The sequence below is a fragment of the Chrysochloris asiatica genome, unplaced genomic scaffold, assembly GCF_000296735.1.
Source record: "Chrysochloris asiatica unplaced genomic scaffold, ChrAsi1.0 scaffold00006, whole genome shotgun sequence".
Classification (NCBI taxonomy): domain Eukaryota; kingdom Metazoa; phylum Chordata; class Mammalia; order Afrosoricida; family Chrysochloridae; genus Chrysochloris; species Chrysochloris asiatica.
In genome coordinates this window covers 20,840,846-20,856,595 of record NW_006408524.1, presented here as the reverse complement: position 1 = coordinate 20,856,595, position 15,750 = coordinate 20,840,846, and the positions used below count along the sequence as shown (strand labels likewise).

The following is a 15,750-nucleotide window of genomic DNA, read 5'->3' as shown; positions in this document are numbered from 1 at the left end:
TGCAGTGTACTTGTTCTTATTAAGAGATTTCCAGATGGAGCTGAGCAATTCACCAGTACCACCAGGAAGGAGGTTACACATTTATCCTTTGCATCAAGAATGCCCTTAGAATCAACTCATGAAAGCAGCTTTCAATGTTCATAGAAAAAGCTCCAGGATCCATTTGTCATACAATTCAATGCCTCACTGCCCCCTTCTTTAACTGTTTAACTCCTAAGTCCATTTCTGTGTATAGTTTGAAAACAAGGAATCACCCAAGTAAGAGATCCCTTTAGCACACTGTTGAAAATATATTAAACACACAAATGTCCCAAATCCCTGTTTTCAAAGATTTAAAATGTTTTTACAGTAACACATAGATATCCTTGGATATATTCTTGTAGCACAAATATCCCTGAATATAGTCTGTTATGGTCTAATGATTTGCTTCTCTTTCCCCCCTTTTGATCATATCTTCAATCTCTTTGGACAGTTTTCCTTTGAAGTCATTTGGTTCTATTGCTTTTAACTTCTTTTGATACTCCAATGGCAAAGCATTCTCTTTTGCACCCAGGCAAATAACCTAGAAGTGGTTAAAACAAAGAGAAAACCCTTTTAGTTAAGAGCATAATCCAGCATACCTCAACTCTGTGTGTACTGTCAAAATAGGAAATATTATTCTTCACTTTAGAATAACTCTAGAACAATTATAGAAGAAAATAAGAGATCTAGTCTTTCTTGCACTGAGCATGAAAATTGCAAATTTTTTAAAGCCATGTGATATATTCTTGTGAATGTAAGACAAAATATATCATACAGATACAATGATTGGTTTCTAATCACCTGGAGCAACAGAGGAACTAGGAGACTGAGGAACTGGAGGGGGAGATGGTTTGTAGGTCTAGCTGCTTCTATGAACTTCTACCTCCCTTGTCACGAGACCCGAACTGAATGGAGCACAACGACCATTAGTAAACATTTTGAACAGGGACCCAATCTTGATTTGAAAAGAAGAAAACTGAGGGATAAAATTCCAATCCTTGTTAGAAACCAGACTTGCTGGAGACATTGATACTGGAGGGACTTCTGAATCTAGGGCCTGTCATCAACTTTTAAATTGTAAGTTGGAACTATCTGATGAAGTCATCTTTAAGTTAACAATTTAGCTCAAGAAATAATGAGCGTTGTGCCCTGGTGAAGAATTACCCACACGAGCTCACCTAAGAGATACTGTGCTGTTTGTTGCACACCACCACAACAAAGAGAATATTGACATAAATTGAGTCACATGTGTTTTTGTTGGGTTTTTATGGTTTCCCAGTGCATATAAAAGGCTATGTGGACACCATACTGTAGTCTATTAAGTGTGCAATAGCATTATGAAAAAGTTTGCAGTATTGTGCAAATTACCAAAATGGGACACGGAGGCACAAAGTGAGCACGTGCTGTTGGAAAATGGCTCCAATAGACTTGTTCAACACAGGGTTGACACAAGTCTTCAATTGGTAAAAAACACAGTTATCTATGTAGTGCAAATAAAGCTAAGTATGATGAAATGAGGCATGCCAGTACAAGACTATAATGGCAACAGCAGCTTTAACAGGTGAGAACTGTCAGAGGCAGAGAGCATAAGTGAACCGTGGTGAAATAGCGGTGCTGGTGGTGGTAGGTGCCGGCACGTTGGTTCTCACTCAAAGTGACCCTGTATAAGGTCAGTTTGAACCACAAGGTCAGTGGTTTAAATTCACCAGCCGCTCCTTGGAAACCTTATACAGGGTGGCTATGAGTCAGAACTGACTCGATGGCACTTACCAATAACAACAAATCTTTATAAGAGCAAAAAGCCTCATCTTTCTCCTGTGAAGCAACTGGTGGATTCGAACTGTTTACCCTGCACTGAGCAGCCCAATGTGTAACCCATTACGCCAACAGCGATGGTGAGAAAGGTGACACAGTGTAAAGTATGTGGTCACTGTCAATGAAGAGACAGGTAAAGATTGTTGAGCAGTTGTATGTTTTCACCAAAAAATAATAAGCAAATAAAATTATATACCTATCTATCTGTCAGTCTATCTGTATGTGTATTAGGAAGCTTCAAAAAAAGTTTATGGAAAAATTCCTTTATCTTTTAATTCCGTTTTTTCCTTGCACTTTTTTGAAGCCCCCTTGTATATCTTATGGTATAGAATTTACATCAACTTTTAAGAAAAAAAAGGCACACCATTCTTCAAAAAGATGTTTAAAGGGGGCAGTTTCCATTTCAATACTGAAATCCACTCTTGCTGTGAATTAATATGGGGGTGGTGGTGGCGGGGAATGAACAGCTCAGCGGCGCTACTTCCAAAAGCCAAACCAAGTTAATTCCTCTAGGCCCCATGTTAGAAAATCCTGGATTAGGCCTGGGAACTGACCCACCGTTCCAGATGTCACATCCTGATTGGACCAGAAGACAAGAGTGCTAAATTTGAGTTTCTGAAAAGGAGTGTTGGGGTGTGTGTCGCACACCCTTATCCTGTGCCTGCTTCCTGTGCCCGATAAAAAGCATTGTGACTGTTCTTTCTCCCTCTAGCGATGGAAAACATCTTAACAGTAGGATATATTTTTTTCCCCATAAAAATTAATCTTAGTGTTCATGAAATATTGTTTTGTAGAGAGAAACAAAAGATTACAAAAAACAAAGAGCCGTGGTGCCGTATGCAGCGGTTAAAACACTCCGCTGCTAACCAGAAGATTGGAAGCTTAAACTCCCCAAGGTCTTGGTGGAATAGGGATGTGACCGTCTGTTTCTGACATTTACATTTACAGTCTTGGAAACCTTATGGGGCAATACTACTCTGTCCTTTAGGGTCATCATGATTAGAAACCAACTCGACAACAGTGGGTTTGGATGTACATACAATAAACTATTAAAAATACACCCAGATATACTATTTTCAACATTCAAAAAGAAAATATGATATTTGCATCATCAAAAAAAGGAGAAAATACATGTATGGAATTATGAGTCTCAGTTTCTTTATGATTTTTAAAAGCTTTTCCTTTTTTTTTTAATAAACAAAGTTTTGGAAAGGTAATTCAATTATTACACATAAGTTTGTATAATATTTTTGAATGTGCACTTTAGGTAAATGACTTCTGTTTTACACGGAAGGAGCACATTGATTAAATGTCAAATTTAAAACACACGGCCTTTTAAAAACAAAACGGTTTTTAGTTTATCCCCTCAGTGAAATTAAAACAGAAGCTTACCGTTTTATACTGTGGCGATGGAGGAACGCTCTCGTAGTTTTTCATCTGATAACTTCGACAGGTGATTTCTTTTTTTCCTTGAGTGTAAACTTTAACTTCTATTGGATCATATATTCCACTGGTAACCCCTTCTTGCCTGAAACCAAAACAGCCAAATTTTGGACCTACATGATTTACTCAATTTAGTTTAACTGGTGATGTTGGGGCATAGGATTTAAAAATATGCATGAAGTAGTTGCTCCCTATGTATTTGGGGGGTATAATAGGACATATTTTCAATACTACTATGTCAAAAATAAACTTATCAACTCAATACAATCCCAATCAAAATCCCCAAAGCCTTCTTTACAAAATAAAAGAAAAATCCTCACCTTCATATTGAAAGGCAAGACACCCCAAATAGTTTGTCATACTGTGGTGGCTTATATGTTGCTGTGATGTTAGAAGCTATGCCACCAATATTTTAAATACCAGCAGGGTCACCCATGGTGGACAGGTTTCAATGAACTTCCAGGCTAAGACAGACTAGAAAGGAGAGGCAGACCATTTCTTAACGATTGGGCACTGAAAACCTTAAGTATAGCAGTGGAATGTCGTCTGATATAGTGCCAGAAGATGAAAATATTAGGAACGGGAGAACGTTGTCAGATATAGTGCTGAAGGATGAGTCCTTAAAGTTGGAAGGCATTCAAAATAAAAATGGGAAAGAGCTGCCTCCTTAAAGTAGAATTGCCCTGAAGACATGACTGGTGCAAAGCTTTCAGGACCTTCATTTACTGATGGGAAACAACTCAAAATGAGACGAAACAGCTGTAAACAGAATGCTGCAATTGGAATGTGGAGTATGTGAACTATTAATCTAGAAAGATTGTTGTTGTCAATGTTGCTATTAGGTGTTGTTGAGTTGATTCCGACTCAAAGCAACACCAATCACAACAGAACAAAACACTGCCTGGTCCTTCGCCATCCTCACAATCATTGTTACGCTTGAGCCCGTTGCTGCCGCCATTGTGCCAATCCATATCAGTGGGAGGGGTTTCCTCTTTTTTGCTGACCTTTCATTTTACCAAGCATGATGTCCTCCTCCGCTGACAGGTCCCTCCTGATAATATGTTCAAAGTATGAGAGATGAAGTCTCACCCCTCCTGGCTTCTAAGGAGCATTCCCGCTGTACTTCTTCCAACACACTGGTTCGTTTTTCTGGCAGGCCACAGTACTTTTAATATTCATCTCCAATACTATAACTCAAATGTATCAATTCTTCTACAGTCTTCCTTACTCACTGTCCAACTTTCACATGCATATGAGGTTATTAAGCACACCATGACTTGAGTCAGGCACACCTTAGTCCTCAAGCTGACATCTTTGCTCTTCAACACTTTAAAGAGGCCTTGTGCAGTAGATTTGCCTAATGCAATACACCATTTGATTTCTTGACTGCTGCTTCCATGAGTATTGATAGTGGATCCAAGCAAAATGAAGTCTTTAATCATTTCTCCAATTATCATGGTGTTATTTATTGTGGTGAGGATTTTTGTTTTCTTTATATTGAGGTGCAACCCATATCAACAGCTGTGGTCTTTGATCTTTGTCAGTAAATATTTTAAGTCTTGGCTTCAGCAAGCAAGTTTGTATCATCTGCATATCAAAAGTTGTTAATGAGTCTTCCTCCAATCCTGATGCCATGTTTTTCTTTATATAATCCAGCTTCTGATTATTTGCTCGGCATACCGATTGAATATGTATGGTGAGAGAATACAAGCCTGGCACACACCTTTCCTGATTTTAAACCATTCGGTGTCCTCTTGATCTATATACAGGTAACTCATAAGCACAATGAAGTGTTCCAGAATACCCATTCTTTGCAATGTTATCCACAGATTGTTATGATCCACGCAGTCAAATGCCTTTTCCTAGTCAATAAAGCACAGGTAAGCATCTTTCTGGTATTCTCTACTTTCAGCCAAGATCCATCTAATGTCAGCAAAGATATCCTTTGTTCCACTTCCGACTTAAACTTCCGGCAGTTCCCTGTCAATGTACTGTTGCAGCCATTTCTGAATTAATCTTAAGCAAAATTTTACTTGCATGTGATATTAACAGAAGTCAAAAAGATCAATATCCTAGGCATTAGTGGGCTGAAAAGGACTGGAATTAGTCATTTTAATTCTGACAATCATGTGGTTTACTATGCTGGGAACTACAAATTGAAGAGGAATAGCATCACATTCATCGTTAAAAATGGCATTTCAAGCTCTATCTTGAAGTACAACACTGTCTGCAACAGGATAATATCCATATGCCTACAAGGAAAACCAGTTAAAAATTCTATTATTCAAATTTATGAACCAACCAGCACAACTAATGATGACTATATTGAAGAATTTTACTAAATTATTCAGTCTGAAGTTGATTAAACATGTAATCAAGATGCACTGATAATTACTGCTGATTAGAATGCAAAGGTTGGAAACAAAAAGGATCAGCAGTTGGAAAATATACCCTTGGTGATAGAAATGATGCTGGAAATCGTATGATAGACCGCACCAGAGGGAATGCACAGGGACCAAACTGATTACATCTGTGGGAAGAAACCATGGAGAAGCTCAATGTCATCAGCCAAAACAAGGCCAAGGGCCAACTGTTGGACAGACCCATCAACTGCTCATATGAGAGTTCAGGCTGAAGCTGAAGAAAATTAAAACAAGTTCACAAGAGCCAAAATATGGCCTTTAGCATCTCCTACCCTACAGGGTCGCTGTGAGTCAGAACTGACTCCACAGCATATTACCACCACCACCTTTTAACTATTTGGGATCAAGATGATAACAGAAACTCAAAAGATTATACTGGAACTTTAGGGGGCACTGAGTTGATGCTAAAGGAGGAACAACTCAGAAATGGAGGGTGAGAATGGTCACAGAGCTCTAAGATTGTGATCAGTGTCATTAGATTTTATATGTCGAGACTACTGAATGTTTTCCTGTGCATATTCGCACAACAACAAAAATGTATTTTAAGTAAACTTATCATTTCAATTAGCAATCATGAAACTTAGTATTACTTGGAAATTACTTGGTATACTGACAAATCTATATTTATCCTGCCTGACAACATGCTTTAGTGCAGTTATTTCTATTTTTTTACCCTTTCATCATTGCTCTCTATACTACAAAAAATGGTCTGATAGCAAACAGATACTTTGGTACCTTGAATTTACTTCATATGGCTTCTCTATCCAAAGTTGCCTTAATTGCCACAAAATGATTAGATGGTACCATGCAAACAGGGTGTACAAGACTTTAAGGCTGGGACTGGTTAATTTTATCATCCTGCTAGGTTTAAAAGGAGAGAACACAGAAGCAGGAACAGATGATGCCAGGACCATCTAGAAAGAAGAGCAGGAACGCAGCATGAGAGCCCTACTTGGAAAAGGGGCCACAGCAGAGGCAGTGGAGGGAAGCTGGTGTGAGAGACAGAGCAGCTTCAGCTTCTAGGCCCATGAACCAAGTAAACCTGAGTGCCTACGGGAAGGAGGCTGGGTTGCAGAATGTACCCTTTGGGCATTCATGGACTTGCTAAAAGAGTTTCATAATACTTGCTTGAGTAGGGCAGAGGCCAATGAGCCACTTGGCTGAGAGGCTGAAGCAAGGGTCAAGTGTGCTTACAGCACGACAGAGAAGAGGCGTTCCTAGCTGGAGAACTGTTGCATCCTGGGTTGTTTCTGATTCTAAAATGCACCAAGTTCACTTCCCTAAGAAACTCCACAGTCATGAGTATTGTTGCGTTCTGAGTTCTATGTGGCCATTGCAATGGACTGTCGAATCCAGCTATGAAGCAGAGAGTGCTGTGGGAGGAATGATAGGTGTCAGAATAGGGTAAAGAAGATTGGAGGGTAAGGTACATCTGACTTCCACTTCATAGGAATCTGCCTTGGGCTGGTTTAGAGTTTGATTCTCCTTCCCCCTTCAGAGGAAGTATGATGTGGCCCCCACATGGTTTTTGCAGATATCCATGCAGAGAAAAGAAGAGAAGGTGGCTCTCTCTTATTGGAGGTGAGGGAGTATATCAAGGAGGCTCCAGGATCTCTTCTTCTCAAGTACTACTCCTTCTGGGTAACTTTCTTTCTATTAGATACTGGGCCACACAACACCTAGAGTTCTAGTTATAAAAAGTATCAAAGCATTTCTCTATTGTTATTGTCGCTTTAATGATCATTACCTAGTTATTGATCTAACTATACCATCTGAAAGAATTCTTTTGGAAAAAGTGGGTCTACTAAAATTGGAACAACTACTCTTGGAATCAATAAACACTATGTAACAGTTAACAAAAATCTTCATGCTTTTTTATAATATAAAACTACAAAAAGAGATGTTTATAAAAGACAAGTAAATAGAATGGAAAACAAGGACTGCCGTTGTTTACATGAGAAATTGCAAATCTTCTATCAATTCTCAACCAGAATGGGTGACCCTTCCAGATCTCTCTTTTCCAGCAAAATGACACGAATGTGTTTTTTACGTTGACTCTAAAGTTTAAAGAATATGTCTACAGCGTACTGTTTTGAAAACCAATACATGTATCCTTGCATGTAATCTACTTTCTGAATTAGAAATTATTTAACTTATAATTAGAAGTTACCTACTTATCCAGAGAACTTAAATTGCTTTTGTCCAATTTCCATATTACTCCCCACACTTCATCTCCAGGACTTTGCAAAATGGTAGCTATACCTCCATGCCAAGTAGGACTTTCTTTGCCTTGGGGATTGCCAAAGTCAAGCTTAAAATCCTAGAAAAGAAAATCAAAGTGATATGATCAATATCCATTCAAACCCTAGTTTCCCTCTCCAAAATAAAAACATAAAAATTAACCTTGAACTCCATGCATTAAAACATTCAATCCAGTTTGAGCATAAGAAGCTTAGAAATACAAAATAAACGGACAAGAACCCAGATCTCAAAGACCATATTTAAAAAAAAAAAAAAAAAGAAATGTATCATGAACATGTATCTAAACACACACAAAATATTTAATGGGAAAAAGACAAAATAACCCTAATGCCTTTACAATTGTCATCATATTTGCAAAGTGTCTTTCAGTCTGCTCTCAATTCACGTGTACACTCACAGGCAACTGCAGTGTATACCACTGTTGATGTATACCATGTTGGGTAATGGCTACATGGGGGTTAGTATACTGTTCTGTCTACTTTTTAGAGTATCCATGGGTTAATGCGCTGGACCACAAGGTCAGCGGTTCAAACTTACCAGCTGCTCCTTGGAAACCCTATACAGGATCACTATGAGTTGGAATCAACTCGACGGCACTTAACAACACAACCAGCATATGGAGTCCTGGTGTGCTGCTTCAGGATAAGTACTGGACTGCTAACCCCAAGGGCAGCAGTTCAAACCTACCAGCCACTCCTTGGAAACCCCTTGCTAAGAGTTGAAACCAACTCGTTAACACTTAACAACAACAACACCAACATATACCACCAAATTTGTCAGAGGGCAACTAGTATTTGAGGGTGAGTCATTATTTATGAACGTTCATCTAGTATTCATGATACTCTATTTTATTCTAGTATTTCTAGAATAGTCTATTGTAGTTATTTCTAGAATAGTTCTTACTGAAAAATCACTGGGTGCTATGTACTGTTCTATAACTGTTACAGAGATTATCTTATATAACAAAATTTTTTTGATGTGGTGAAAAAATATATATAACAAAACATTTGCCACTTCAACAATTTTTGCATGTATGATTCAGTGACATCGATAATGGTCACCACATTGTGCAACCATCACCATTTTATCCTGCCAACAACTTTAGTCTATTATACCCATTTTACAGACAGAAAAACTGTGGCTCAGACAGATGAAGCAACCTGCCTAAGGTTCACAACTAATTAATAGCGAAGCCATATTTTTAGTTAGCTTTTTTCCTCATGGAGGTATGTCATCAAGGGACAGACTCCAGAGAAGATAAAAATCCTTACTTATTTGTTCTTGGAAGATTCCATTCTATCTTTCCAGAGCTGTTTCCTTAGTAATAATCAAACTTACAAGGTTAAACTAGACAATAACTCTAAGGTCCCTTCCAAATTTGTTTTATCCCTGTCACTACTATTACGTCAAAATCTTGGCAGACATACCAGAAAAAAAGGTTGGCTTAAGTGACCAGCACCTTCAATTGAAATAATGGATGTTTTTTCTAGGAGCAAGTACACGCAGCAGGCCATCAGCAGATCTTATCATAGTGACAACCCACACTAGGGACTGATATCTACTGCCACAATCCAATAGGAAATTTCCATTTCCCATCTTCCTCTACTTCTCAGCAGCTTCTAACATACTTAACCAGTGTATCAGAACAAGTCTGACTCTTGGTTTCCTCAATTCCCATCACCAGTCCTTCCACTACCTGGTCTTTACATGTTGGAGTTTCTCAGGGTTCAGGCCAGACAATCAGCAATTAACCCAAGACAACCCCATCTTCTCCACTGACTTTAAACACCATCTGATAGTCTAATCATCTTTGAATCCAGATTAGATATCTCTTTTGAGCTTCAAGAGTGCTTAGAATGGGGCCTAATGCATATTGTCATAGATTGAATTGTGTCCCCCCAAAATATGGGTCAACTTAGCTAGACCATGATTCTCAGTGGTTTTGCAGTTATGTAATAATGTAATCACACATACATGATGTGATATGATGCCATCAGCCCTGATGATTACTCTCTCTCTTATAAATCCTCACTTTTCTGATGTTACTGGGGCTGGATACAATCTGCAAGATAAAATTGTATCTTGAGTCAGTCTCCTTTGTGACACAGAAGAGATTAAACAAGCAAGCAAAGCTCATAGGGACCTACTACTACTAGAAAGGGGAGCTGAGCATGGAGTGCATCATTTGGAATTGGGATCCCGGCACTGTGAGGCTCCTAGATCCAGTGAGTGATTGATACCAAGAAACACGAAGAGCACAAAGAATGCTGGGCCTACAGATGCTGAAAGGGCAAAAAGGACATTTCTTTTGAGCCAACTAAGAGAGAAAGCCTTCCCCTAAAGGCAGCACTCTGAATTTGAACATCTAATTTACTAAACTGTGAGAGAATCAATTTCTGTTGAAGGTATCCACTTGTGGTATTTCTGTTAGAACATCACTAGATTAAGACAATGTTGTTGGTAAGTGCTGTTAAATTGGCTCTGACTCATAACAACCCTCTGCACAACAGAATGTAGCACTGTCCCAGTCCTGCGCCAGCCTCACAATCATTGTTATGTTTGAGCCCACCATTGCTGCCACTGTGTTAATCCAACTTGTTCAGGGTCTTCCTCTTTTACGCTGACTCTCCACTTTATGAAACATGATGTCCTTCTCCAGGGACTGGTCTTCCCAGGCAACATGACTAAAGTATGACAGATGAAGGTTTGTGATCCTGGCTTCAAAGAAACATTCTGGCTATACTTTTTCTAAGACAAGTTTGTTTGTTATTCTGGCAATCCATGGTATTTTCAATATTCTTTGCCCAATCATAATTCAAATGCAGCAGTTCTTCTACTCTCTTCCTTATTTACTGCCCAACTTTCACAGGAATATGAAGAAATAAAAATACCATGACTTGGGTCAGGTCCACCTTAGTCCTCAAACTAACATCTTTGCTCCTTAACACTTTAAAGAGGCCCTTTGCAGCAGATCTGGCTAATGCAATGCATTATTTGATTTTATGACCGCTGTTCCAGGAACATTGACTATGGAGCCAAGAACAATAAAGACTTTAACAACTTCAATCTTTCTTTCATTTATCATGATGTCATTGGTCCAGTTATGAGGATTTTCATTTTCTATACATTGACGTGCAATCCATACTGAAGGCTAGAGTCTTTGATCTTCATCAGTTAGTACTTCAAGCATTTAGTATGTCATCTGCATATTGCAGGTTGTTAGAGTTTTCCTCCAACCATGCCATGTTCTTCTTCATATTATTCAGTTTCTCAGATTATCTGTTCATCATATAGACTGAATAAGTTTGGTGGAAGGATGATACAACCTTAGCGCACACCTTCCCTGTTTCGAAGTCATTCCGTATCTGCTTGTTTTAACCACTGCCTCTTAGTCTATGTACAGGTTCTTCATGAGCACAATGAAGTGTTCTGGAATTCCCATTGTTTGCAATGTTATCCATAGTTTGTTATGAGCCACACAGTTGAATGTCTTTGCATAATCAATAAAGCATAAATAAACATTTTTTCGTATTCTCTGCTTTCAGCCAAGATCCACCTGACGTAAGTAATGATATCCCTCATTCCACATCTTCTTCTGAATCTAGCTTGAACTTCTGGCAGCTCCCTGTTGACGTCCTGCTATAACCATTTTTGAATAATCTTCAAAAAAATTTTACTTGCATGTGATATTAATGATATTGTTTGATGATTCCCACATTTCTGCTAGGTCACCTTATTTTGGAATGGGCACAAATATGGATCTCTTCCAGTCAATTGGCCAGGTAGCTGTTTTCTAAATTTCATGGTATATGGTATAGATGAATGAGAGCCACCAGTGCTTCATCAGTTTGCTGAAACATTTCAATTTGTATTCTGCCAATTCCTGGAGCTATGGTGTTGTTGTTTTTTTGCCAATGCCATCAGTGCAGCTTGAACTTCTTCCTTCAGTACCACGTGTTCGATCAGATGGTATTTCTTGAAGTGGTTGAACACAGACCAGTTCCTTTTGGTACAGACATTTTCTTTTGATGCTTTCTGCATCATTCAGTATTTTGTTCACAGAATCCTTCAACATTGCAAGCTGAGGCTTGAATTTTTTCTTCAATTCTTTCAGCTTGAAAAATGCTGATAAGTACTCCACTTGACTAATAAGCATCTCAAACTCAATCTTTCAAACCAAACTTGTAATTTTCCCTCCCAAACCTGTTTCTCCTCTTCTCTCAGGAAACATGACCGCCATCCATCATGTCACAACAGAAGCCTTGGCATCACTGGCATCTTGACATCTTCTCCTCCCACCCTTAATCACTGTGAGTTGGAATCGGCTCTGGAGTGGCGAGTTTGGTTTCTTTTTCTCCCTCAACCACCAAGCTGTAATGATGTTATCTCCTAAATATCTCTCAAGCCCATCTATCCTCCCCTGACAACACCAGAATTTAGATGTTATTATCGAGGGTGTAGACAACTCCAGCAACTTCCTAACTGGGCTACCCACATCTACCGATTCATACTCTATAGCAACCAGAATGTGTTTTCAAAGAGGTTAAATCAAATACTTTATTTGCTTAAATCCTGCAATGGGTCTATAGGTAAAATCCAAAGTCTCCCTTGGCCTCTGAGGTCCTGTAAGATCTGGTTTTCCCCTACCTTTCCAATCCTCATGCCATGCTCCACTCACTAAACCGCAGCCAGGGTGGTTAGATTCCTTCCTCAGGTCCTTTGCACATGCTGTTCCCTTTGTTTTGGTCCCCCCCAATTTCCTGAGCATCTCAGCCATGAACATACGACCAAGACTTAGACAATGAAGCTAGTAACAAAAGGACAAATTTCGGGAGTGACATTGTTGGATCAGAACTGGACTTCGAACCACGAGGTCAGCAGTTTCAAACCTATCAGCTGCTCCTCAGAAACACTATACAGGGTCGGTATGAGTCAGAAGCGACTCCACGGCATGTAACAACAACAAAAGGACAATAGGGACTCCTCCCTGGTGGTGGTAGCCACATTTGGGTTTGGGGGATGCAGAGGGGTGTAGTGCTATTACATGTGGGCTCCAGTGCAGGCCACACTGGTATTGACAGTGCCGTATCTGAGCGTACAGTGACGTAGTACTGGCGACCTGGGCTGCTTCCCATGCCCCCTTTATGTCTGCACGTTTTGTCAGCTCTGTGTCCCTGCCTTCTAGGTCATTCTGTGAACTCTCCGACAGCCTTTCAGTACATTCTTTTTCTGCTTAATTCACCAGTTTCTGCTGCTTGTTACTAAGTACATTGATGAGTAGAGCAAAGACCCTATTTGTCTAGTTCAACACTGTCCCAAGATTTGCACGTCATCTGTTTGTATGTCTCTCCCACAGAGTGGAAGATCCTCAGAGTAGCAACTTTAGTCAATCATCTTTGGATCTCCAGGCAAGCATTGAATGAATTCATAGAATATACTGAAGAGCAATGATTTATCAAGGATGGTTACTGTCCACCCAGTCACCTGACTTAGCTGAGCATAGTGCTTGGTCACCACGAATAAGATTTGGTTCCAGCTTTCAGGACCTGCCAGATCAGGTGCAAAAGAGAGCTAAGCTGATTTTCACAAGTGACAAGAGGTGAGAAGGTGAGACAGAAGCTGCTGAGAGGTAGAGTGTAACCAGAAATGAAAACTGTCTATTGGATTGAGTGATCGACAACCAGTCCTAGTGTGGGTTGTAACCTGGGTAACAGGTAGACACATCTGTACACAAGAGTGCAGAATACAGAACAGAAAACAATTAACTCCCCTAAATTGGGACAGAGAAACTTTGTTATTGAAACCAACTGAATGGATTTTATGGGGATGGCCAGAAACTAGTGAACAAGTGAGATCACATCTATGGATAATGTCATTATGCACAGAAAGTGTAAATGTTAGACGAGGGAAGATTCTAGGAGTACAGTTGTGGTGTGGTGCGTTAATGTGCCAGACTGCAAAGTCATTTGAATTACAAGGTCGGCGGTTCAAGCTCACCAGTAGCTCCTCAGAAACCTTATACAGGGTTGCTATGGGTTGGAACTGACTTGACACTTGACGGCACTTAACAACAACAAGGTAGTAAGAGGAAGAGGAGATAAATTTGTCCATGAAAACCCTGATGCACTCTTATCAGGAATTAGTAAAAGATTAGATAGGAAACTCAGGGAACAGTGAGTTTCTGTTCATGAAGGAGATTTGTTGTTGTTGTTGTTATGTGCCGTGGAGTCGGTTCCGACTCATAGCAACCCTGTACAGGGTTTCCGAGACTGTAAATCTTTACGGGAGCAGACAGCGTCATCTTCCTCCTGCGCAACAGCTGATAGTTTCAAACTGCTGACCTTAGGGTTCGCAGCCCGATTGGTAACCACTATGCTACCAGAGCTCCTTATGGAGGAGATACAATATGGAAAAAGAGGGTGAGAAAGGTCACACAACTTGAAAAACATACCCAGTGTAACTGAATGATAGAAAAATGTAGTAACTGTTGAATTGGTGAATGTGTTGCTGTCTATAATCTCACTGACAAAAAGTAAAAATACATTTTAAAAAGAAGACCAAGACGAACTGGATTCCTGGCCTAGTTCTGCCAATTCACTTTGGGAAAGTGAATTTTGACTCACTGGTTTGTAAACAACGCAATAAGTTGGTGTTGTGGTTTAGGTATTAGACTACTAACTTCAAGATCGGTGATTCAAACGCAACAGCCACCCATAGCTTCCAGGGAGAAAAATGAGGCATTCTGCTCTGGCTAAAGTTTACAATCTAGGAAACGCTATATAGGGTCATTATGAGTCGTAATCAACTTCATGGCAGTGGGTCGGATGTGTAAACAGGAACCCTAGTGGAGCAGTAGTTAAGCACTCTGCTAATGGAAAGGTTAGTGCTTACAATTTACGTAGTGATCCTACTGCAGAAAGACCTGGTGATCCTAAAGATTTACAGCCTTGGAACTCCTGTCCTATATAGCCATTATGAGTCGGAATCTACTTGATAGCAGCGGACTTAATGTTTATTTTATTTGGGAAGAAGGAGGGAGTTGGTAAGTGGGGTACGGCCTGGAAGAGGGTGGGGGAGCACTGACCTGCAGGCGGCCCACGCAGCAGAACGCAGCCGAGGGGTTCAGGAGGTGGATCCTCTCGGTTAGCAAGTTGCTACCATAGGCAAAGTATAGAAAACTGTCTTCATCATGGCTCCCACAGCCTCCACAGTCCGAGTCCGCCATGTCCCACCACACGCCTGCAGGAACCTAAGATTCCAAAGCAGAAGAGGAGCAGATAGCGGTGATCACTGACCCTGAGGCAGAGCCAGCAGTCACTACCCAGCCCCAAGAAAAGCTGGAAGCATGGGTGGGGCAAATTGGAGTGAGTGATCACCTTATTGGCTGGCAGTCTTTGTTGCAACCCTTGATTGGTCAAATCCTCCCCGCCCTCTACTTGGATTTTGAAATCCATTTCCCGAAACAACCTGTGTGGCTCCTCATTGGACATCCTCCTCTAGTCTACCGCTTCTCCTTGCTCACAGCTCCCTCTGATTGGCGAGTGGGCGGGCACTAAGGAGGCGGGGCTGGAGAGCACCTTTGCCCCGACTGGTTTGTACAGGTTAGTGGGTTCCTCCAGAGTGCAGCAGAGCGATTCCCCGAACCTAATTTTCTCTGCTTTGCCTTGGGGGATCTCTGTCGAATCTAAGAACCTTCCATAGTTACTTCCTCGGCCCCGCATTTTGCCTCCTTCCTGCCCTTCCCTCCAAACAAAGGAGCACGTCTGGACGACTCTGTTCACCCCAC

At 40.4% G+C, this 15,750-nt stretch overlaps 1 protein-coding gene across 1 annotated transcript; it reads right to left on the bottom strand.

Annotated features, from left to right (window-relative positions):
* Positions 1-415: 415 nt before the first annotated feature.
* On the bottom strand, positions 416-15,189 carry GGCT (gamma-glutamylcyclotransferase). Its single transcript, XM_006832274.1, has 4 exons — positions 15,049-15,189; positions 7,877-8,022; positions 3,229-3,364; positions 416-562 (listed from the first exon to the last, which is right to left on the bottom strand). Exons 1-4 carry the CDS (start codon positions 15,187-15,189, stop codon positions 416-418), a joined length of 570 nt encoding a protein of 189 aa, XP_006832337.1.
* Between the last annotated feature and the right edge of the window lie 561 nt (positions 15,190-15,750).

Excerpts from the sequence above, each read along its gene's own strand:
- GGCT (XM_006832274.1), bottom strand. The coding sequence starts at position 15,189 with ATGGCGGACTCGGACTGTGGAGGCTGTGGGAGCCATGATGAAGACAGT. Across the intron at positions 3,365-7,876 it reads AATTTAAGTTCTCTGGATAA|GCAAGAAGGGGTTACCAGTG; the intron begins GTAGGTAACTTC and ends TTTTGGTTTCAG. Across the intron at positions 563-3,228 it reads CATCGCCACAGTATAAAACG|GTTATTTGCCTGGGTGCAAA; the intron begins GTAAGCTTCTGT and ends AACCACTTCTAG.